This window comes from Mya arenaria, chromosome 3 (genome assembly GCF_026914265.1).
Source record: "Mya arenaria isolate MELC-2E11 chromosome 3, ASM2691426v1".
NCBI lineage: Eukaryota > Metazoa > Mollusca > Bivalvia > Myida > Myidae > Mya > Mya arenaria.
In genome coordinates, this window is record NC_069124.1 from 50370934 (window position 1) to 50395239 (window position 24306).

The 24306-nt window shown below is 40.1% G+C and overlaps 1 protein-coding gene across 1 annotated transcript; it reads left to right on the top strand.

Annotated features, from left to right (window-relative positions):
• Positions 1-2211: 2211 nt before the first annotated feature.
• On the top strand, positions 2212-10904 carry LOC128227712 (magnesium transporter NIPA2-like). Its single transcript, XM_052938483.1, has 4 exons — positions 2212-2554; positions 4396-4486; positions 5645-5805; positions 6753-10904. Exons 1-4 carry the CDS (start codon positions 2257-2259, stop codon positions 7511-7513), a joined length of 1311 nt encoding a protein of 436 aa, XP_052794443.1. The 5' UTR covers positions 2212-2256; the 3' UTR covers positions 7514-10904.
• The last annotated feature ends 13402 nt before the right edge of the window (positions 10905-24306 follow it).

The window sequence follows — 24306 nt, forward strand, 5'->3', positions numbered from 1 at the left end:
AAATAACTATAGCACAAACTACAAGCTTTCACAAATTACAAGATTTGCGGTCGATTTATGCATTGATGGGAATATGATATTAAAGCTGCCGCGACTCTCACAGATTGAAGGCTTTTTAATTTTTTGTCTTGGAACTAGCCATTTTTTGCGAAAATCCACGGAAACCAGTTATAAAAGACTGCTGACAAAAAATTAGATCGCAGATTTTTATATATAAGTTCAAAAATTGATGTTTTATGCATTTTCTTAAACCGTTAGTAACGGTTTAAGCCATAAAACATTTTCGAACGGAAATAAGAAAATCTGCAATCCGATCTTTTGTCAGCAATCTTATATCATTGGTTTGCATATATTTTCGCAAACATTTGCTCTTTCCAAGACAAAAAATAAAATGTTGTAAAAATGGTAAATCTGTGAGAGTGAAGCTTTAAAGCTTTTCTACGGACAACTAGGGTTTTTGAACTGATCGAATGTCTGATAATGTTATCATATTTGCAATACATTTGTATAATAAATATGAAACAGCACTTTGTAAATGCGCTATTTGTCACGTATGCACAGTTTAACATGCATCCGCGGTGTGAGGATTAAAGATAATTTTCAGATACGTGAAATATATATCTGGCAAAAATGATTGATGTCAGGCCATAACAACCCTCAAAGTTTAAACATGTAATATCGTAAACTTACTTAACCAGGTAAATATGGGCATATTAATCACTGTTTGAGGCTAATTTAAGCTTATCTTTGAGAGTCAAGTTTCATCATTTGGGTATTCATAACATGAACCACTTTATGAAAAAGCCATTTATTAGTATTGACCCAGTAACCAAGTCCAAAGTTTAGTCACTAACACCCGGGGTGTAGGCGGTATTAAGTTTCAAGGACTTCATACACAATGTCAAAATAATCAATTGTCTTTGAATGGTTTTAGTACGTGCATGCTATCTTCTAGTATTCAAACCCAGGTTTTGGTTTTTGTACGTGCATGGTATCTTCTAGTACTTAAAACCCTGGACTTCAAACCTTGGTTTTGTATGGTTTTCGTTACATAAATTACCATCTCAAATCAGTCTTGTAAGTTTCGGTTTTGTCCGTGGCGGGAATTAATAATATTAAAAGATTATCGATTCAAAGGAAACGGAATTAAAGCGATACTTTTAAAATGTCCAATATTTATATTTTATAGTATATAAACAAAGTCATGGTAGCTACTGATCTTAAATTCGACCTATTACTCGTTAATAGGACCATTTCGAAACACATTTACATGATGTGTTACGGGTTCAACTTTGATATTGATGTTGGCACGTATTCATAAAGCATATTAAAAAAATAAACTTGGTGAAAAAATGTTTTTTTCCTAAGTTATATTTGAAGAAAACTAAAACTGTTAAAACACCAAAACCACGGAAGTAAGCAAGATAAGGGTCTTATTAGTAAAGGCGTATTAATAATTTTGATGAAAAATAGAGCGTATTTAAAATATGTGTGTTTAAAAATTCGAAGAATTTCATTTAATAGAAATGTTTTACTAAAAAGCATTAGGAAAACGGTCCCAGTTCGTGTAAATGTGTATATAAACATGTATAGCTAGCCCTAGGTACGTATATTTGCTGTCTAATAATACAGCCCACTTGTTAAAGGATAACATGTCCCGTCACAGATATTTAATAAGAGACTCATGGGAAGCCCCAATGTCAAATTCCATTTTCATGTTTACCTTAGATTAAACTTCTAAAATAATCGGCGCTTTTTAGGACAAGTTAGCCTTGGTTTTACTGCTCGTAAAATTCACGGTGAACATGATGATAATGCAGGTTTTTTTGTGATTTAAATAACCATCACTTTAATAAAATTAAGGTTAATAGACCATGAATTGTACTTAAGTGCACATTGGAATGGTTATATACATATTTTGGCAAGATCTTGTACACCAAAATGTATCGCCATTTCAATGAATGAATCTTTTGTTGTGGCTTCGGGTTCTACTGTAGTGGTACTGGACGGAACCGTTGTATACATGTCGGTTGGCATCCCTCGACAGCAACTCGCGCTTGTTCATATATACATGTGTCATGTTGAGATTCGGTTCCACCAAAGAACGACAGTTTTTTGGTAGATGAAAATTAATATCCCATTGCTAAGCCTCTGGTACTGGCTTCATTTGTGAAGGTTAGTTATATTTTTACATCTTATATTTCCAGAACCACATGCTTTAGTACCGCCGTTTTCATCCATTCTACCAACATCACCATGGCGACAACACTGCTACCCACCCCTGTCCCCGGGGCCAACGGCACACCCATAGAATCAACCACCCTCAACTTCACCGGCAATACAACCGTCTGGACAAAACAGACCGAAGAGGAAGCCATCCAGAACTTTTGGATCGGTCTGGGACTTGCAGTCTCGTCCGCGTGTTTTACTGGAAGTAGTTTCATCCTCAAGAAGAAGGGGCTGCTGAACGCGTCACGGAAGCAAGGTGCTCGCGCGGGTGACGGAGGCTTCGGGTATTTGAAGGAATGGCTTTGGTGGGCTGGCATGATTATCAGTAAGTTGATATGATTAATTTTGTAGCTTATGATGCAAAGACTAATTAATAAATAAGGCGATTGTTCAGAACTTTATTTTAAGTTAACAATGTGATTACCGGCAGCTTTGTTAACTTTTAAAGGTGATTCAGAACTACTTTCTGATGTGCTCACATACTGAAATATAAACAAGTTATGAATCAGCTGATACAGTTGCCCCAACTATTGATAGAAATACAGCCAGTGTATCCATTAAAATTCGGTGCCGTATTCAATAAGCAACTAAGATTGAAATCGGTCTAATAGCAAACCGAATGATTCACTGCATTAAATATACATGTATATACCATGGCGATCGGATGTAAATGCTATGTAATATGAATCTACAAGTTGACATTGCATGCACAGATGCAAACTGTTAAAGCTTACACAGTTTTGAAATTTTGCCTGTTTTTCACAAATAAAACACTTATTTTGTCTGTGTAATGTAGCTGCACACCGATTTATACAATTCATGTTTGGTATAAAAAGGGTATTGTTCCAGGAATAGCTTTAAACAGAGCACCACCTGTGTTCGAACTTCCGGATTCATTTCCTTACACGCCCTTGTAACTATGGGGATATTGTAAATTTGTAATAGAATTCCGACATTATATGAATCAAATCACCCATTCAGAGCAAACCCCATTCCGGCTCCTTTGATCTACGGAAGTTGTAACGATATCTGTAGTAAGGCCAAAACGAATTGTTTGGTTAGGGTTACGTCCTTTTCAAAAACAAGTACGGTAGAAAGGCTTTTTTATCAGGCGTTATATAAGAAAGTAATTGTCATCTTGTAAGAATGAAGTTAAAGTAATATTCTCAATAAAACTTTAAAGATTTTAAACTACATATTAAAACACAGACTGCTATAAAAACTGTAGGATCGGCGCCTAATTCGTAGGTAGGGTCGGGGAACCCGAACCAAATATATTATTTTAGGCCTTTTATGTTCTTTTTGATGAACGCAATCCATTATTGTCATTCATATTTGAAATAGATCTTGTTTCATAAAATTTTTTATAAGAAGCTAAAATTGTATGTGAGAGATTATTCAGTCTTGGTCCATATCCTGTGCGAGATGTACTTGTTTCATGACTGAACGTACATGTTTGAAAGCGTATCTACTTGAACAGAGTATCTGAGTGGTTGTCGTCGACGACGCTGATAGCAACAGATATGATTAAATTTTCATCTATTATGCATCTTGAAATGGAATCACGTCGGGATCTTAATGAGATCAATGGGTTTTGAGATTAAATATGCAAATGCCGTATGAATATTAAAAAAACCGCGCCTGCATGCTTCCCATGTACAAATGTGATCGGGCGAAATATAGAGCCATTGATTCGCTCTGACGTCCATTCATTTCTCCTATGTTGAGTGGACACGGTGTGCAAATAATGACACGTAAAAATCAAATCTCCTTAAAGCTGCACCACCTTTTATATATACGCATTTGTGAAAGCTTGCATTCATATCGCAATTAAATGCTGACAAATTGTTTCATTAAGGACGTCAATGATGTATAATTGATTTATTTTTGGTTAGTTTAAACAGTATATATTTTACAACGATTGTGAAGAAAGTTACTAAGTCTATCTCGTTGGTACGATGTTGTGCGAGAGTGTGGACTTGTGGGGGGGGGGGGATCGGAGTGCCCGGAGAAAACCCACTTGTCCGGCTTTGTGACCACAAACCAAACTCACATGCGCCCAGACCGGGAATCGAACACGGCATGTGAGTTTGGTTTGGTTCATTTTTGTTTGTTTTTATGTTGCGCATTAACATTTGTTTAACACATTTTCTTCCGCCTTTCCAGTGATCCTAGGGGAGATTATGAACTTCATGGCGTACCTCTTCGCACCTGCCACTCTCGTCACGCCCCTCGGCGCCCTCAGCGTCATCTGCAGGTATGTGACGTCACCTTTAAATACGTCATAGGTGCATACGTGTACATATATTTTGCTTAACATCAATTTGGAGCTCGCATTTAATGTGTTTTTAACAAACTGGTCAATAAGGAGATGTATCTCAAATATGGTATTAAAATTTGGCTCCATACATACTTAGTATCCATAAATGTTTCTCAAATATGATTATAAAATTTTACACCGGGGTGACTGGCAGACGTCGCGGTTCATAATTCAAATTGTCAATACAAAGTATTCAACAATCTATGAGCAATGGGCAAAGCTAATGACTTGATTGAAGCGATTGATCTGCTTGTGTTATTATATACTTGTACAGCTATTCCGTTGAAGAAAATACCAGGGTATTTCCTCGTACAAATACAAGCATATACTGGTATTGGAACAAGATTTTTATATTAATGTTCTAAAGCATTAAGGTTTATTTCAAGGATTTAGTTATTATAAAGAAGCTATGTAGTATTTTGTCAATATATGGCATTAGCATATTTTATAAATCTTAAGCAGAAATGCAAACACCAGCGTTTTCAATGGGAGCATGAATTAGGATTACGGTATTTGAAAAGCACTTTCAGGACGAGGTTTAAAATATAGATCTGCATTATATAAAATCCAAACGTTTAGGTACTTTGTATGGATTAAACACAATCTTACAAGTAATCCGGAAGAAATAATGCATCTTCCACAATGTATAGGTATTTTAAGTGATTGGTTAATGTTACGAGTCCCTAAAACAGTCTTAACTAGCCCGCATGGCATGCACGGAAATTAAAATTCTACTTGAGCCATTAAGATTAATATGTCTTCTCAAACAAAACCATACGCAGTGCCGTCCAGCGCTCTCATGACCAGTTTCTTTTTGAACGAGAATCTGTGAGAAGCTGAGCCTGCTCCGAAAATTCGACTGTCATGCTGTGTATTCTAGGATCAACTCTACCTGGGATATACCCTACCATTCCGCCAAAACCACTGAACTCATCCCTCTCCATTTCTGCTTCAAGTCGCTCATGCCCAGCTTACTCCATAACGAGAAGCTGATATTATTTGGGAATGTTGGCGGTCTGGTGTGTACCCTGGGCTCAATCCTCACCGTATCACCATACGGTGAAACCAATCTTATTTTCTTATTTCCGGTTTCAGTGCGCTCATGTCCAGCTACTTCCTGAACGAGAAGCTAAACCTCCTTGGGAAGGTGGGCTGCCTGCTGTGCCTCCTCGGTTCCACCCTGATCGTAGTCCACTCGCCCGAGGAACAGGAAATACAGACCATGAAGAGCCTTAAAGACCGGATACTCGAGCCTGGTAAATAAGAAGAGCTGTATTCAATACAACATTGCAATTATTACAATTCCAAAATATATAAACATGTAGGTAGCTAATAAGTAAAAACATACTTTATGATCATATGTAGCTGCACTTTGATTACAACGAGACTTACTCATTCTTTTAAATAAACCATTCTTACAAGTTGATGATTTTATGCAATGACATGTTATTTCAAATTTCTAAATTACAACTTATCAAGAATAGTCAAATAGTCAGGGCTGTGGGACCTCTCTAGATGTCCCGCGGTATTTTGTGTACAAAATTACTCCTTTGGCTAAATTTCCCAACAACCAGTGGGGGTAAAATCCCCCCTTTGGCTTAAAAAAATGACCATTGGGGATGTGACGGGGTCAAGCTATAATGCAGCCATTATAAATTCAACAACGACTTGAACGAAAAGTTGTAAATGGCAACATACAGGAGCTGACAGACACACGATCTTAACAGCAAATGTCTCACCTTGTAGTTGCTAAAGTCAGTTTTGTACAGAATAGGGGACTGTTATCATACCATGTCGTATAGAATATCTGGTAGAACTTGAATCCGTTGTAAGGACTCATTGTCGTTCAAACAAAGATGAGAAGGAAACAAGTTGTGGCGTTGTGGCAATAAAATATTTGAAGTGACTCTTTATTAAACTGTAGTTTTGCTGGCTAAGTTACCATGTGAACGTATTTCTAGTTTCAAATAAGGTAAACTTAATGAGAAACACAGAAGTATCAGGTGACGGAAACTGTTAATTAAAAAGTCATACAGTTCTAAAATACTTTTTAATAACAGGCGATTAGGTAGTTAATGCGACTATTAATTTGTACTAGACATGTAGTGTAGAGGTATTTTGTTACGAATATATATTTGTAACATTTTCTTATACATGTTTATGTATATTTTTATTTACTTTATTCAGTATGTATTTTTTTCAGGCATAATCATCTTGTCCCTGTGTCTAATTGCCATCGCACTGGTTAGCATGTTTGTGCTGGCCCCTAAATGGGGCCAGAAGAACGTGCTGGTGTACGTCAGCGTCTGCTCGACCCTGGGATCCTTCACCGTCATGGGAGCTAAGGGCTTCGGCGTCGCCATCAAGGAAACGTTCTACGGACGAAACGAATTTGACAACTTCTTAACTTACGTAATGGCGGCGATTGTGATTGATTGTAGTTTGATTGAACTCGTGTATCTCAATAAATCCCTAGACACATTCAACACGGCGATAGTGACGCCAACGTATTACGTGTTATTCACGTCATGTGCTGTGATGTTTTCATTAGTGATGTTTAAAGAGTTCGGTAGGATGACATTAGAAGATATCATCGGAGCTCTTATAGGTTTCATGGTCATTATATCGGGTATATTTTTACTGAACGCTTTCAAGAACATGAACGTCTCGTTACGAAATTTGCCGAAAGCTCAGAAGAGGCCGACATCTCTAAGTTCCCAGAACGGTGACGTCATGACACAGGTTGCCCATGACGACCACCATCTTCTCGAAGAAAACGAGAATCTCAGCCATGACGAGGAGCCCGTTGCCCTTGGCGACCGGAGTCACACGGGCATTTACGAGGACGATCCCGAAAGTCCGGTTTACTCAGATTTAAATAAAATGACTGAGGGTCTAACGACTGATTCCAACAGTAACATTTCATACAGCAGCAATGTGAATACTAGTCTAGTTATTGAATAATAGTTGCATAATAACAATGTGCAAATGTTTTTGTTTTCATAAGACTTTTTTTTATAATCACAGTATTGAATCATTTAACTAGGCATCCATCTTGATGCTCATCTTGATTTGTACATGAAGATTATGCCCATTATATTTTTGCAAAACTGCAAATTGAATTTCTCGTTTACCAAGAAAACGGTCTTTTTCTCGGTTTATTTTTTTCTTTAATTTTGTATTTGTTTTCAAATAGATATAATTGTATAATTGAGGTAGAAATTGATTGATTTATTTTAGTACACTTGTACACAAGGAATATATTTCAAAGCAATATGCATATAATGCATAATTTAGGAGCTTTTAGATACTCCGCATTTAATTAACAAAATTTAAATATCCCGGATCGGCCTTTGTAGAACAGAGGCTTTTTTGTATAATATTCGGAAAATGTTTGTAAGAGATGTTCATTTCCACCATTTAACGATGTGTTTGTAGGCCATCACATATCACCATTACATATCACAGTGTTTTTTGTCTTTCATAATATTGGAGACATATGTAAAGGGAACTAACCTGAAAATCTGTGATAGGACCGTATTTGGTGCATTCGGAACTCCTCGGCCATTTTCTATCGAAAACAACCACAGATGCCGGTACATAACGAAAAGTAGTTCTTTAAATTTTGATTAAAAATATTTGATATTATATTATTAACTAAATGTAGTGTTTAAGCTTGTATTTGTAGATTTAAATTTAAATCGATTGCAATGGAAGTATATTATTGCGAACATAATTAAGATTCCCAAGAGTTAAGTCATTAAGTTTAATTTCTAATTTGAAATTACTACGAGATCTATTTGCAGCGTAGTTAAAGTCTAAAGATTTCTGACATTGTAAACCGTCTATATACATTCGAAGTTGTTTTCGAAAGAAAATGGCCGAGGAGTTCCGAATGTATTTGGTGTTGTAATGATGTCATTATAACTAGAACAATCAAATTGTACACTGGGTATTATACTTGGATGCAAAAACATATCAAGATAATCAGTAACCATGGAAACTGTATATCGTTGTTGTGTCTATTGTCTAGCTTCATAGTTCAATGTTTAATTTCTCTTCTTAATCATTCCCCTAGACATCAACAACATTATTAGGAGTTAGTTTCATATCATCATTGGCAGCTTTAATAACATATCGCTAATACTTTCCTTCAAACATGTTGTAATTGTTTACCGTTGTCCTCTGTACGTGTAGCTTTGTTTCCCTTTTGTAATAGATATCCAGTCGGCAATATCTTTGATAGACAGTGTACTCAAATTTTGATTGTATATATGTAAAGTACCTTTGAGATTTTACAAATCCTTTGAAGTTCAGACATTTGATATTCTTTTGTATCTTCAAATGATGCTGAATGTTTGTGCCTGTATGTTTCGCGAATGTAATCACACTGATCATGTTATACGATAACACAACCTACATGTAGTATTCGTTCTAAAATGAACTTTAGTTATGAAACCTACAAATAAAGTCAGTTAATAAGTGAACATAACTGATATTACCTACATGTAGTGACCGTTTATAAATGAACACAGTATAAAACCTGCATGTAGTGACCGTTTATAATGAACACAGTATAAAACCTGCATGTAGTGATCGATTATAAATAAACACAGTATATAACCTACATATAGTGATCGATTATAAATGAACACGGATTGTAAAACCTACATGTAGTGACCGTTTATAATGAACACAGTATAAAACCTGCATGTAGTGATCGATTATAAATAAACACAGTATATAACCTACATATAGTGATCGATTATAAATGAACACGGATTGTAAAACCTACATGTAGTGACCGATTATAAACGAACAAACTACAAAACCTACATGTAGTAACCGATTATAAATGAACACAGATTTTAAAACTTACATGTAGTAACCGATTACAAATGAACACAGATTTTAAAACCTACATATATTGATCGATTATAAACGAACATAGTATAAAACCTACATATAGTGATCGATTATTAACAAACAGAGTATAAAACCTACATATAGTGATCGATTATAAACAAACGCAGTATAAAACCTACATATAGTGATCGATTATAAACAAACGCAGTATAAAACCTACATATAGTGATCGATTATTAACGAACGCAGTATAAAACCTACATATAGTGATCGATTATAAACGAACGCAGTATAAAACCTACATATAGTGATCGATTATAAACAAACGCAGTATAAAACCTACATATAGTGATCGATTATAAACAAACGCAGTATAAAACCTACATATAGTGATCGATTATAAACAAACGCAGTATAAAACCTACATATAGTAACTGATTATAAATAACGGATTTTAAAACCTTCATATAGTGACTGATTATAAACGAACACAGTATACAACATACATATAGTGACTGATTATAAACGAACACAGTATAAAACCTACAAATAGGAACTGATTATAAATGAACACGGATTGTCAAACCTACATGTAGTGACCGATTATTAACGAACACAGTATAAAACCTACATGTAGTGACCGATTATTAACGAACACAGTATAACACCTACATGTAGTGACCGATTATAAACAAACACAGTTTAAAACCTACATGTAGTGACCGATTATAAATGAACACGAATTATAAAACTTTCATGTAGTGTAGGTTTATGTAATATACAATTATATGTGTAGGTGACTTGAGAAATATGTTTTTACTTGTTTTATTCCCGACATAATATATGCTATTTTCTTTTATGTAAATACAAATAGTTATGCTCATAATACATGAGGGATTGTTATGTATTTCTGCGGATAGTCCGTAACAGTGATCAGTTTTAAAAGACACAAAATATTTTATAATGATGTTGCTGTAATTAGATTCGAAATGTTGAAGAAGTAAACCATATGTTATCTTTAGCAAAAAAGGTAATCATATCACAAAGAGCTACTAATTATATTTTACGAATTAGGACGTAAATAACATTTCAATGGTCCTTATATAGTAGCATTTAGCTTTTAATTTGTGTAAATGAATTTATATTAAGCATGTTGACTTCTGTGCCACTGTTTGTAGGGCCATAGAACCACTGTCATACTTAAATGTGCTTTTGTACATTATATGTCCATATTTATTTATCGTCTTTATATTTCTTATTTTCAATCTGTTTTGCTTTAAATGGAAGCTGTTCACATTTCATAAAATGTTATAGTTTTAATCACAATGAATTAAAACCTATACGTAAATGTTGACATTTTACGTGTTATATGTAACCATACTTTTAGAAAATATTCATACAATACCATCCTTTTACACATATCAAGTTTTATTTGTTTTTATATATATTGTGGATATAAAATGTATTTTATGAATAAAGATTAAACGATTGTATTTCTTATTCAGTATCTATCAATTTACTAAAACATTATGTAAGGTAGAATTGAATTTGGGAAGAGGGACTAGCCACTTGAAATGAAACCGATTCTGAAAAGTGAAGTGCCATGAACCGCGTGAAATGAAACCGATTCTTAAAAATAAAGTGCCATGAACAGCTTTGCACAGTAGCTGGCCATAAGTAACTTATCAAAAATGGCTGCCAAAACGAGCATCTGTTTCGAGCACTGAACTTTAGATCAACTGTATGAACATTTTTTTGTAACAAACGGAGGCTTTATAGTGCACTTGGAGATCATACCAAATATTCTTAAATTCTTCGATGGAGTGTTATGCTTTGATCATATGTTTATCCTTTCAAGTTTGATGTTGATTATACGCCTCACATTTTTGATAATATCGATGTCATGGCTATGAGAAGGCCAATACATTTAGGAAATGCTGTTCTCATTTTCAGCTGAGTTGTCCTCCTTGATGTATGCGCTGGTGCATTATCCTCTTAAAAACTATAGCCAATTTCTGGAAAGTTCTTGGTAATAAAACACCAAAGGTTACTGGTCTACGCAGTACTTATCTGAGTATATTTTCCTTAACGGATTCCCACCCCATTGTAAATCAGATAACCGCTGAATACATTGCTGACAACCAGCTTCTTACCCGCTGACGTAGGCACATACTTCATTTGCCTTTCTTCGGACTCCACACACTTCAATAACCAGCCCAATTACGTTCATACCCCGATAATGACATCAACACCGCAATTCATTCCTTAAATACCCCGTTTTCAACACAGTAGCTTGATGACAAAGGCTCATTAAAGTCACAATAAATAATTTCAACTAGCAAAAATTATATTTTATACATACTTGAACATGTATATCACCAAAATAATACATTGCCATAAACATAAAACGCGATTTGACAAAATCAAGAAATACCCTATACTGTAATATACCCTATGTTTCATATTACAGTATAGGGTATTTTTGAATGTTGTCAAATCTCGTTTTATGTTTATGGCAATGTATTATTTTGGTGATATACATGTTCAAGTATGTATAAAATATAATATGGCTAGTTGAAATTATTTATTGTGACTTTAATGAACCTTTGTCATCAAGCCACTTTGGTTTTCAACTGTTTGTTCAGAGTTCAATGTAAGTTCTCTTTACACTAAGAAACCTTTTCCGGTCAATGGTATTGATAGTAATGGCCTCCCTACTTTCCTCCTTGCAAATCCATGAAATCTCAATCGACGTTAAATCCATGAAATCTCAATCGACGTCTAACAGTCGAGTGTATTAATATTTGAATGACGTTCTATAAACTAAGGGAAGCAACTCTGTCAATATATTGTTAATGGCGTTCTTGGAAATAAGGGAAAAACTTAGCAAAACTATTGCAGATGGCGTCTGGTAGCTACAGTACCCGTGTGTGAGTATGGTGCGGCAAGGTTGACCCCAGAGCACTATGCTGTAACTATGCAGTATTTCCTTGTAAGCTTTGACTGATGGCGTCATTATTGAAGACTGCCAACCAAGGAAGGCAATCCTTCTGGTTCTGCTACTTGTGAATTGGTTCTCAACACGAACAATTCTACAAAGTATGAATTTCATACAGTGGAAGCATCACAAAAAGTGTGGGCCGTAAAACGCTGTTGTTTGATGTTCTCAAGTGTAGCTGGCAAAATGCTCGCGTATGCAACAACATAAACTCAAATTTGAGTGGTATGTATATATATACGGCTCTTGAATGCATACATGTACTCAAGTGTGGATCGTAGAGGGCTATTGTATGCATGTACTCAAGTGTGGGTCGAAAACGGCTCTTTAATGCATGTACATGTACATGTACTCAAGTGTGGGTCGGAGAACGCTCTTGTTTGCATGTGCAATGTGTGGGTCGTCCGTGTACTGAAGCGCGGACCTTACAAGGCTCGCGTATGCATGAACTAAAGTGTAGGTCGTACAAGGCTCGTGTATGCATGAACTAAAGTGTAGGTCGTACAAGGCTCGTGTATGCATGTACTCAAGTGTGGGTCTTTCAAAACTCTTTTATGCATGTACTCAAGTTTGTGTCTTACAAGGCTTTTTATGCATGTACTCAAGTGGGGCCTTAAAAGGCTCGTGTATGCATGTACTCAAGTATGGGTCGCACAAGGCTCATGTATGCATGTACTCAGGTGTTGGTCGTACACGGCTCTTGTATGCATGTACTCAAGTGTGGGTCGTACAAGGCTCTTGTATGCATGTACTCAAGTGCTGGTCGTACACGGCTCTTGTATGCATGTACTCAAGTGCGGGTCGTACACTGCTATTGTATGCATGTACTCAAGTGTGGGTCTAAGAAGGCTCTTGTATATATGTACTTAAGTGTGGGTCGTACAAGGCTCTTGTATGCATGTACTCAAGTGTGGGTCGTACACGGCTCGTGTATGCATGTACTCAAGTGTGGGTCGTACAAGGCTCTTGTTTGCATGTACTCGAGTGTGGGTCGTACAAGGCCGGTGTGTGCATGTACTCAAGTGTTGGTCGTACAAGGCTCTTGTATGCATGTACTCAAGTGTTGGTCATACAAGGATCTTGTATGCATGTACTCAAGTGTGGGTCGTACAAGGCTCTTGTATGCATGTACTCAAGTGTTGGTCGTACAAGGCTCTTGTATGCATGTACTCAATTACGGGTCGTACAAGGCTCGTGTATGCATGTACTCAAGTATGGGTCGTACAAGGCTCTTGTATGCATGTACCAATGTGTTGGTCGTACAAGGCTCGTGTGTGCATGTACTCAAGTGTTGGTCGCACTAGGCTCTTGTATGCATGTACCAATGTGTGGGTCGTCCAATGCTCTTTTATGCCTGTACCAATGTGTTGGACGTACAAGGCTCGTGTATGCCTGTACCAATGTGTTGGTCGTACAAGGCTCTTGTATGCCTGTACCAATGTGTTGGTCGTACAAGGCTCGTGTGTGCATGTACTCAAGCGTTGGTCGTACTAGGCTCTTGTATGCATGTACTCAAGTGGGGGCCTTACAAGGCTCTTGTATGCATGTACTCAAGTGTTGGTCTTACAAGGCTCTTGTATGCATGTACTCATGTGTAGGTCATACAATTCTCGCGTATGCATGTACTTATGCGTAGGTCGTACAAGGCTCTTATATGCCTACACCAATATGTGGGTCGTACAAGGCTCGTGTATGCCTGTACCAATGTGTTTGTCGTACAAGGCTCTTGTATGCATGTACTCAAGTGCGGGTCGTACAAGGCTCGTGTATTTATGTACTCAAGTGTGGGTCTTACAAGGATCTTGTATGCATGTACTCAAGTGTGGGTCGTACAAGGCTCGTGTATATATGTACTCAAGTGTCGGTCGTACAAGGTTCTTGTATGCATGTACTCAAGTGTTGGTCGTACAAGGCTCTTGTATGCATGTACTCAATTACGGGTCGTACAAGGCTCGTGTATGCATGTACTCAAGTATGGGTCGTACAAGGCTCTTGTATGCATGTACTCAAGTGTTGGTCGTACAAGGCTCGTGTATGCATGTACTTAAGTGTGGGTCCTCCATGTCCTCAAGTGTGGGGTCCTACAAGGCTCGTGTACACATGTACCCAAGTGTGTGCCGTACAAGGCTCTTGTATGTATGTACTAAGGTTTAGGTTGAACAAGGCTCTTGAATGTATGCACTAAAGTGTAGGTAGTACAAGGCTCGTGTATGCATGTACTCAAGTGGGGGCCTTAGAAGGCTATTGTATACATGTACTAACGTGGACGCCTTACAAGGCCTATGTATGCATGTACTCAAGTGTGGGTCGTACAAGACTCTTTTATGCATGTACTCAAGTGTTGGTCGTACAAGGCTCTTTTATGCATGTACTCAAGTGTGGGTCGTTCAAGACTCTTTTATGCATATACTCAAGTGTGGGTCGTACAAGGCTCTTTTGTGCATGTACTCAAGTGTGGGTCGTACAAGACTCTTTTATGCATGTACTCAAGTGTGGGTCGTACAAGGGTCTTTTATGCATGTACTCATATTTTGGTCGTACAAGGCTCATGTATGTATGTACTCAAGTGTGGGTCGTACAAGGCTCTTTTATGCTTGTACCAATGTGTTGGTCGTACAAGGCTCTTGTATGCATGTACCAATGTGTTGGACGTACAAGGCTCGTGTATGCCTGTGCCAATGTGTTGGTCGTACAAGGCTCTTGTTTGCCTGTACCAATGTGTTGGTCGTACAAGGCTCGTGTGTGCATGTACTCAAGTATTGGTCGTACAAGGCTCGTGTATGCATGTACTTATGTGTAGGTCGTACAAGGCTCTTGTATGCCTGTACCAGTGTGTTGGACGTACAAGGCTCGTGTATGCCTGTACCAATGTGTTGGTCGTACAAGGCTCTTGTATGCAAGTACTCACCTGCGGGTCGTACAAGTCTCGTGTATGCATGTACTCTAGTGTTGGTCTTACAAGGCTCTTTTATGCATGTACTCATGTAAAGGTCATTCAAGGCTCGTGTACGCATGTACTCATGTGTAGGTCGTACAAATCTGATGTATGCATGTACTCAAGTGTGGGTCATACAAGGCTCGTGTATGCATATACTCAAGTGTGGGTCGTACAAGTCTTATGTATGCATATATTAAAGTGCGGGTCTTACAAGGCTTTTTTATGCATATACTCATGTGTAGGTCATACAAGGCTTTTTTATGCATGTACTCATGTGTGGGTCGTACAAGGCTCGTTTATGCATGTACTTATGTGTAGGTCGTACAAGGCTCTTGTATGCCTGTACCAATGTGTGGGTCGTACAAGGCTCGTGTATGCCTGTACCAATGTGTTGGTCGTACAAGGCTCTTGTATGCATGTACTCAAGTGCGGGTCGTACAAGGCTCGTGTGTGCATGTACTCAAGTGTGGGTCTTTCAAGGCTCGTGTATGCATGTACTAAAGTGTGGGTCTTTCAAGGTTCTTTTATGCATGTACTCATTTGTAGGTCGTACAAGGCTCTTGTATGCTTGAACTCAAGTGTGGGTCGTACAAGGTTCTTGTATGCATGTACTCATGTGAAGGTCGTACGAGGCTCCTGTATGCAAGTACTAAAGTGTGGCTCTACGAGGCTCTTGTATGCCAGCAACATTTACTCAAGTTTGGGTTTTCAATGTACTAAATTGTTGGTCCTACAAGGCTCGTATATGCATGTAATAAAGTGTGGGTCGTCCATGTACTCCAGTGTAGGTCCTACAAAGCTCGTGTATGCATATACTCAAGTGTGGGTCCTCCATGTACTCAAGTGTGGGTCCTACAAGGCTCGTATAAACATGTACTCAAATATGTGCCGTACAAGACTCTTGTATGTATGTACTAAGGTTTAGGTCGTACAAGGCTCTTGAATGTATGCACTAAAGTGTAGGTAGTACAAGGCTCGTGTATGTATGTCCTCAATCGGGGGCCTTAGAATGCTCATGTATGCATGTACTCAAGTGTTGGTCATACAAGGCTCTTGTATGCATGTACTCAAGTGTTGGTAGTACAAGGCTCTTGTATGCCTGAACTCAAGTGTTGGTCGTACAAAGCTCTTGTATGCATGTACTCAAGTGCGGGTCGTACAAAGCCCTTGTATGCATGTACTCACGTGTGAGTCTTACAAGGCCCTTGTATGCATGTACTCATGTGTAGGTCGTACAAGGCTCGTGTATGCATGTACTCAAGTGTGGGTCGTACAAGGCTAGTGTATGCATGTACTCAGGTGTGGATCGTACAAGGCTGGTGTATGCAAGTACTCAATTGTGGGTCGTACAAGGTCATATAGGTTGTTGTATGCAAGTACTCAGGTGTGGGTCGTACAAGGCTGGTATATGCAAGTATTCAAGTGCGGGTCGTACAACACTGGTGTATGTACGTATTCATGTATTAGTTGTACACGGATCTTGTGTGCATGTACTCAGGTGTGGGTCATACAAGGCTGGTGTTTGCAAGTATTCAACTGCGGGTTGTACCAGGCTTGTGTATGTACGTACTCAAGTGTTGGCCGTACAAGGCTCTTGTCTGAATGTTCTCAAGTGTTGGTCGTTCAAGGCTCTTCTATACATGTACTCAATAGCGGGTCGTACAAGGCAACTGTATACATGTACTCATGTGGGGGCCTTACATGGCTCTTGTATGCATGAAATCAAGTTGGTCCTTACAAGGCTCTTGTATGCACGTACTCATATGTGGTCCTTACAAGGCTCTTGTATGCATGTAGTCATGTGTGGTCCTTACAGGGCTCTTGCATGCATGTGTTGTCGTACAAGGCTCTTGTATGCATGTACTCATGTGTGGTCCTTACAAGGCTCATGTATGCATGTACTCATGTGGGGCCTTACAAGGCTCCTGTATGCATGTACTCAAGTGGGGGCCTTACAAGGCTACTGTACACATGTACTCATGTGTGGTCCTTACAAGGCTCTTGTATGCATGTAGTCATGTGTGGTCCTTGCAGGGCTCTTGCATGCATGTGCTCAAGTACGGGTCGTACAAGGCTCTTGTATGCATGTAATCATGTGTGGTCCTTACAAGGCTCATGTATGCATATACTCAAGTGGGGGCCTTACAAGGCTCCTGTACAAATGTACTCATGTGTGGGCCTTACAAGGCTCTTATATACATGTACTCATGTGGGGGCCTTACAATGCTCTTGTATGCATGTACTCATGTGGTGGCCTTAAAAGGCTCTTGGATGCATGTACTCAAGTGGGGATCTTACAAGGCACTCGTATACATGTACTCATGTGTTGGCCTTACAATGCTCCTGTATACATGTACTCATGTGGGGGCCTTACAAGGCTCATGTATGCATGTACTCAAGTGGGGGCCTTACAAGGCTTTTGTGTGCATGTACTCATGTGGGGCCTTACAAGGCTCTTGTATGCATGTACTCAAGTGGGGGCCTTACAAGGCTCTTATATGCATGTACTCAAGTGTGGGCCTGACAAGGCTCATGTATGCATGTACTCAAGTACGGGTCTTACAAGTCTTATTTATGCATGTTCTCAAGTGTGGGTCTTGCAAGGCTCTTGTATGCATGTACTCAAGTGTTGGTCGTACAAGGCTCCTGTATGCATGTACTCAAGTGTGGATCCTCCATGCACTCAAGTGTGGGTCCTACAAGGCTCGTGTACACATGTACTCAAGTGTGTGCCGTACAAGGCTCTTGTATGTATGTACTAAGGTTTAGGTCGTACAAGGCTCTTGAATGTATGCACTAAAGTGTAGGTAGCACAAGGCTCGTGTATGCATGTACTCAAGTGGGGGCATTAGAAGGCTATTGTATACATGTAATAACGTGGGGGCCTTACAAGGCTCATGTATGCATGTACTCAAGTGTGGGTCGTACAAGACTCTTGTATGCATGTACTCAAGTGTTGGTCGTACAAGACTCTTGTATGCATGTACTCAAGTGTGGGTCGTACAAGACTCTTTTATGCATGTACTCATACGTTGGTCGTACAAGACTCTTTTATGCATGTACTCAAGTGTGGGTCGTACAAGGCTCTTGTATGCATGTACTCAAGTGGGGGCCTTAGAAGGCTATTGTATACATGTACTAACGTGGGGGCCTTACAAGGCTCATGCATGCATGTACTCAAGTATGGGTCGTACAAGACTCTTTTATGCATGTACTCAAGTGTGGGTCGTACAATGCTCTTGTATACATGTACTTAAGTGTGGGTCGTTCAAGACTCTTTTATGCATGTACTCAAGTGTGGGTCGTACAAGACTCTTTTATGCATGTACTCATGTGTTGGTCGTACAAGGCTCAGGTATGCATGTACTCAAGTGTGGGTCGTACAAGACTCTTTTATGCATGTACTCAAGTGTGCTTCGTACAAGACTCTTTTATGCATGTTCTCATGTGTTGGTCGTACAAGGCTCATGTATGCATGTACTCAAGTGTGGGTCGTACGAGGCTCTTTTATGCCTGTACCAATGTATTGGTCGTACAAGGCTCTTTTATGCCTGTACCAATGTGTTGGACGTACAAGGCTCGTGTATGCCTGTACCAATGTGTTGGTTGTACAAGGCTCTTGTATGCCTGTACCAATGTGTTGGTCGTACAAGGCTCGTGTGTGCATGTACTCAAGTGTTGGTCGCACTAGGCTCTTGTATGCATGTACCAATGTGTGGGTCGTCCAATGCTCTTTTATGCCTGTACCAATGTGTTGGACGTACAAGGCTCGTGTATGCCTGTACTAATGTGTTGGTCGTACAAGGCTCTTGTATGCCTGTACCAATGTGTTGGTCGTACAAGGCTCGTGTGTGCATGTACTCAAGCGTTGGTCGTACTAGGCTCTTGTATGCCTGTACCAATATGTGGGTCGTACAAGGCTCTTGTATACGTGTACTGAAGTGCGGGTCGTACAAGGCTCGTGTATGCATGTACTCAAGTGTGGGTCTTACAAGGCTCTTGTATGCATGTACTCATGTGTAGGTCATACAATTCTCGCGTATGCATGTACTTATGCGTAGGTCGTACAAGGCTCTTATATGCCTACACCAATATGTGGGTCGTACAAGGCTCGTGTATGCCTGTACCAATGTGTTTGTCGTACAAGGCTCTTGTATGCATGTACTCAAGTGCGGGTCGTACAAGGCTCGTGTATTTATGTACTCAAGTGTGGGTCTTACAAGGATCTTGTATGCATGTACTCAAGTGTGGGTCGTACAAGGCTCGTGTATATATGTACTCAAGTGTCGGTCGTACAAGGTTCTTGTATGCATGTACTCAAGTGTTGGTCGTACAAGGCTCTTGTATGCATGTACTCAATTACGGGTCGTACAAGGCTCGTGTATGCATGTACTCAAGTATGGGTCGTACAAGGCTCTTGTATGCATGTACTCAAGTGTTGGTCGTACAAGGCTCGTGTATGCATGTACTTAAGTGTGGGTCCTCCATGTCCTCAAGTGTGGGTCCTACAAGGCTCGTGTACACATGTACTCAAGTGTGTGCCGTACAAGGCTCTTGTATGTATGTACTAAGGTTTAGGTTGAACAAGGCTCTTAAATGTATGCACTAAAGTGTAGGTAGTACAAGGCTCGTGTATGCATGTACTCAAGTGGGGGCCTTAGAAGGCTATTGTATACATGTACTAACGTGGACGCCTTACAAGGCCTATGTATGCATGTACTCAAGTGTGGGTCGTACAAGACTCTTTTATGCATGTACTCAAGTGTTGGTCGTACAAGGCTCTTTTATGCATGTACTCAAGTGTGGGTCGTTCAAGACTCTTTTATGCATATACTCAAGTGTGGGTCGTACAAGGCTCTTTTATGCATGTACTCAAGTGTGGGTCGTACAAGACTCTTTTATGCATGTACTCAAGTGTGGGTCGTACAAGGGTCTTTTATGCATGTACTTATATTTTGGTCGTACAAGGCTCATGTATGTATGTACTCAAGTGTGGGTCGTACAAGGCTCTTTTATGCTTGTACCAATGTGTTGGTCGTACAAGGCTCTTGTATGCATGTACCAATGTGTTGGACGTACAAGGCTCGTGTATGCCTGTGCCAATGTGTTGGTCGTACAAGGCTCTTGTTTGCCTGTACCAATGTGTTGGTCGTACAAGGCTCGTGTGTGCATGTACTCAAGTATTGGTCGTACAAGGCTCGTGTATGCATGTACTTATGTGTAGGTCGTACAAGGCCCTTGTATGCCTGTACCAGTGTGTTGGACGTACAAGGCTCGTGTATGCCTGTACCAATGTGTTGGTCGTACAAGGCTCTTGTATGCAAGTACTCACCTGCGGGTCGTACAAGTCTCGTGTATGCATGTACTCTAGTGTTGGTCTTACAAGGCTCTTTTATGCATGTACTCATGTAAAGGTCATTCAAGGCTCGTGTACGCATGTACTCATGTGTAGGTCGTACAAATCTGATGTATGCATGTACTCAAGTGTGGGTCATACAAGGCTCGTGTATGCATATACTCAAGTGTGGGTCGTACAAGTCTTATGTATGCATATATTAAAGTGCGGGTCTTACAAGGCTTTTTTATGCATGTACTCATGTGTAGGTCATACAAGGCTTTTTTATGCATGTACTCATGTGTGGGTCGTACAAGGCTCGTTTATGCATGTACTTATGTGTAGGTCGTACAAGGCTCTTGTATGCCTGTACCAATGTGTGGGTCGTACAAGGCTCGTGTATGGCTGTACCAATGTGTTGGTCGTACAAGGCTCTTGTATGCATGTACTCAAGTGCGGGTCGTACAAGGCTCGTGTGTGCATGTACTCAAGTGTGGGTCTTTCAAGGCTCGTGTATGCATGTACTAAAGTGTGGGTCTTTCAAGGTTCTTTTATGCATGTACTCATTTGTAGGTCGTACAAGGCTCTTGTATGCTTGAACTCAAGTGTGGGTCGTACAAGGTTCTTGTATGCATGTACTCATGTGAAGGTCGTACGAGGCTCCTGTATGCAAGTACTAAAGTGTGGCTCTACGAGGCTCTTGTATGCCAGCAACATTTACTCAAGTTTGGGTTTTCAATGTACTAAATTGTTGGTCCTACAAGGCTCGTATATGCATGTAATAAAGTGTGGGTCGTCCATGTACTCCAGTGTAGGTCCTACAAAGCTCGTGTATGCATATACTCAAGTGTGGGTCCTCCATGTACTCAAGTGTGGGTCCTACAAGGCTCGTATACACATGTACTCAAATATGTGCCGTACAAGACTCTTGTATGTATGTACTAAGGTTTAGGTCGTACAAGGCTCTTGAATGTATGCACTAAAGTGTAGGTAGTACAAGGCTCGTGTATGTATGTCCTCAATCGGGGGCCTTAGAATGCTCATGTATGCATGTACTCAAGTGTTGGTCATACAAGGCTCTTGTATGCATGTACTCAAGTGTTGGTAGTACAAGGCTCTTGTATGCCTGAACTCAAGTGTTGGTCGTACAAAGCTCTTGTATGCATGTACTCAAGTGCGGGTCGTACAAAGCCCTTGTATGCATGTACTCACGTGTGAGTCTTACAAGGCCCTTGTATGCATGTACTCATGTGTAGGTCGTACAAGGCTCGTGTATGCATGTACTCAAGTGTGGGTCGTACAAGGCTAGTGTATGCATGTACTCAGGTGTGGATCGTACAAGGCTGGTGTATGCAAGTACTCAATTGTGGGTCGTACAAGGTCATATAGGTTGTTGTATGCAAGTACTCAGGTGTGGGTCGTACAAGGCTGGTATATGCAAGTATTCAAGTGCGGGTCGTACAACACTGGTGTATGTACGTATTCATGTATTAGTTGTACACGGATCTTGTGTGCATGTACTCAGGTGTGGGTCATACAAGGCTGGTGTTTGCAAGTATTCAACTGCGGGTTGTACCAGGCTTGTGTATGTACGTACTCAAGTGTTGGCCGTACAAGGCTCTTGTCTGAATGTTCTCAAGTGTTGGTCGTTCAAGGCTCTTCTATACATGTACTCAATAGCGGGTCGTACAAGGCAACTGTATACATGTACTCATGTGGGGGCCTTACATGGCTCTTGTATGCATGAAATCAAGTTGGTCCTTACAAGGCTCTTGTATGCACGTACTCATATGTGGTCCTTACAAGGCTCTTGTATGCATGTAGTCATGTGTGGTCCTTACAGGGCTCTTGCATGCATATGTTGTCGTACAAGGCTCTTGTATGCATGTACTCATGTGTGGTCCTTACAAGGCTCATGTATGCATGTACTCATGTGGGGCCTTACAAGGCTCCTGTATGCATGTACTCAAGTGGGGGCCTTACAAGGCTACTGTACACATGTACTCATGTGTGGTCCTTACAAGGCTCTTGTATGCATGTAGTCATGTGTGGTCCTTGCAGGGCTCTTGCATGCATGTGCTCAAATACGGGTCGTACAAGGCTCTTGTATGCATGTAATCATGTGTGGTCCTTACAAGGCTCATGTATGCATATACTCAAGTGGGGGCCTTACAAGGCTCCTGTACAAATGTACTCATGTGTGGGCCTTACAAGGCTCTTATATACATGTACTCATGTGGTGGCCTTACAATGCTCTTGTATGCATGTACTCATGTGGTGGCCTTAAAAGGCTCTTGGATGCATGTACTCAAGTGGGGATCTTACAAGGCACTCGTATACATGTACACATGTGTTGGCCTTACAATGCTCCTGTATACATGTACTCATGTGGGGGCCTTACAAGGCTCATGTATGCATGTACTCAAGTGGGGGCCTTACAAGGCTTTTGTGTGCATGTACTCATGTGGGGCCTTACAAGGCTCTTGTATGCATGTACTCAAGTGGGGGCCTTACAAGGCTCTTATATGCATGTACTCAAGTGTGGGCCTGACAAGGCTCATGTATGCATGTACTCAAGTACGGGTCTTACAAGTCTTATTTATGCATGTTCTCAAGTGTGGGTCTTGCAAGGCTCTTGTATGCATGTACTCAAGTGTTGGTCGTACAAGGCTCGTGTATGCATGTACTAAAGTGTTGGTGTTTCAAGGCTCTTTTATGCATGCACTCATTTGTAGGTCGTACAAGGTTCTTGTATACATGTACTTAAGTGTTGGTCGTACAAGGCTCCTGTATGCAAGTACTAAAGTGTGGCTCTACGAGGCTCCTGTATGCCAGCAACATTTACTCAAGTGTGGGTCGTCAATGTACTAATTTGTTGGTCCTACAACGCTCGTATATGCATGTAATAAAGTGTGGGTCATCCATGTACTCTAGTGTAGGTCCTACAAAGCTCGTGTATGCATGTACTCAAGTGTGGGTCCTCCATGTACTCAAATGTGGGTCCTACAAGACTCGTGTACACATGTACTCAAGTGTGTGCCATACAACGCTCTTGTATGTATGTACTAAGGTTTAGGTCGTACAAGGCTCTTGAATGTATGCACTTTAGTGTAGGTAGTACAAGGCTCGTGTATGCATGTACTCAAGTGGGGGCCTTACAAGGCTCATGTATGCATGTACTCAAGGGTGGGTCTTACAAGGCTCTTTTATGCATCTAATCATGTGTAGACCATACAAGGCTCTTGTATGCATGTACTCTAGTGTTGGTCGTACAAGGCTCTTGTATGCCTGTACCAATGGGTGGGTCGTACAAGGCTCGTGTATGCATGTACTCAAGTGTGGGTCGTACAAGGCTCTTGTATGCATGTACTCAGGTATGGATCGTACAAGGCTCTTGTATGCATGCACTCGGGTGTGGGTCGTACAAGTCTCTTGTATGCAGGTACTCAAGTGTGGGTCGTACAAGACTCGTGTATGCATGTACTCAAGTGAGGGTCGTACAAGGCTCATGTATGCATGTACTCAATTGTGGGTCGTACAAGGCTCTTGTATGCATGTACTCAAGTGTTGGTCGTACAAGGCTCTTGTATGCATTTACTCAAGTGAGGGTCTTGCAAGGC

What these genes read in the sequence shown, in the direction of transcription:
- LOC128227712 (XM_052938483.1), top strand. Translation starts at nt 2,257, where the DNA reads ATGGCGACAACACTGCTACCCACCCCTGTCCCCGGGGCCAACGGCACA. An exon ending in GCCCTCAGCGTCATCTGCAG is followed by an intron (nt 4,487 to 5,644) that starts GTATGTGACGTC and finishes TTCCGGTTTCAG; the next exon opens with TGCGCTCATGTCCAGCTACT. An exon ending in AGACCGGATACTCGAGCCTG is followed by an intron (nt 5,806 to 6,752) that starts GTAAATAAGAAG and finishes TATTTTTTTCAG; the next exon opens with GCATAATCATCTTGTCCCTG.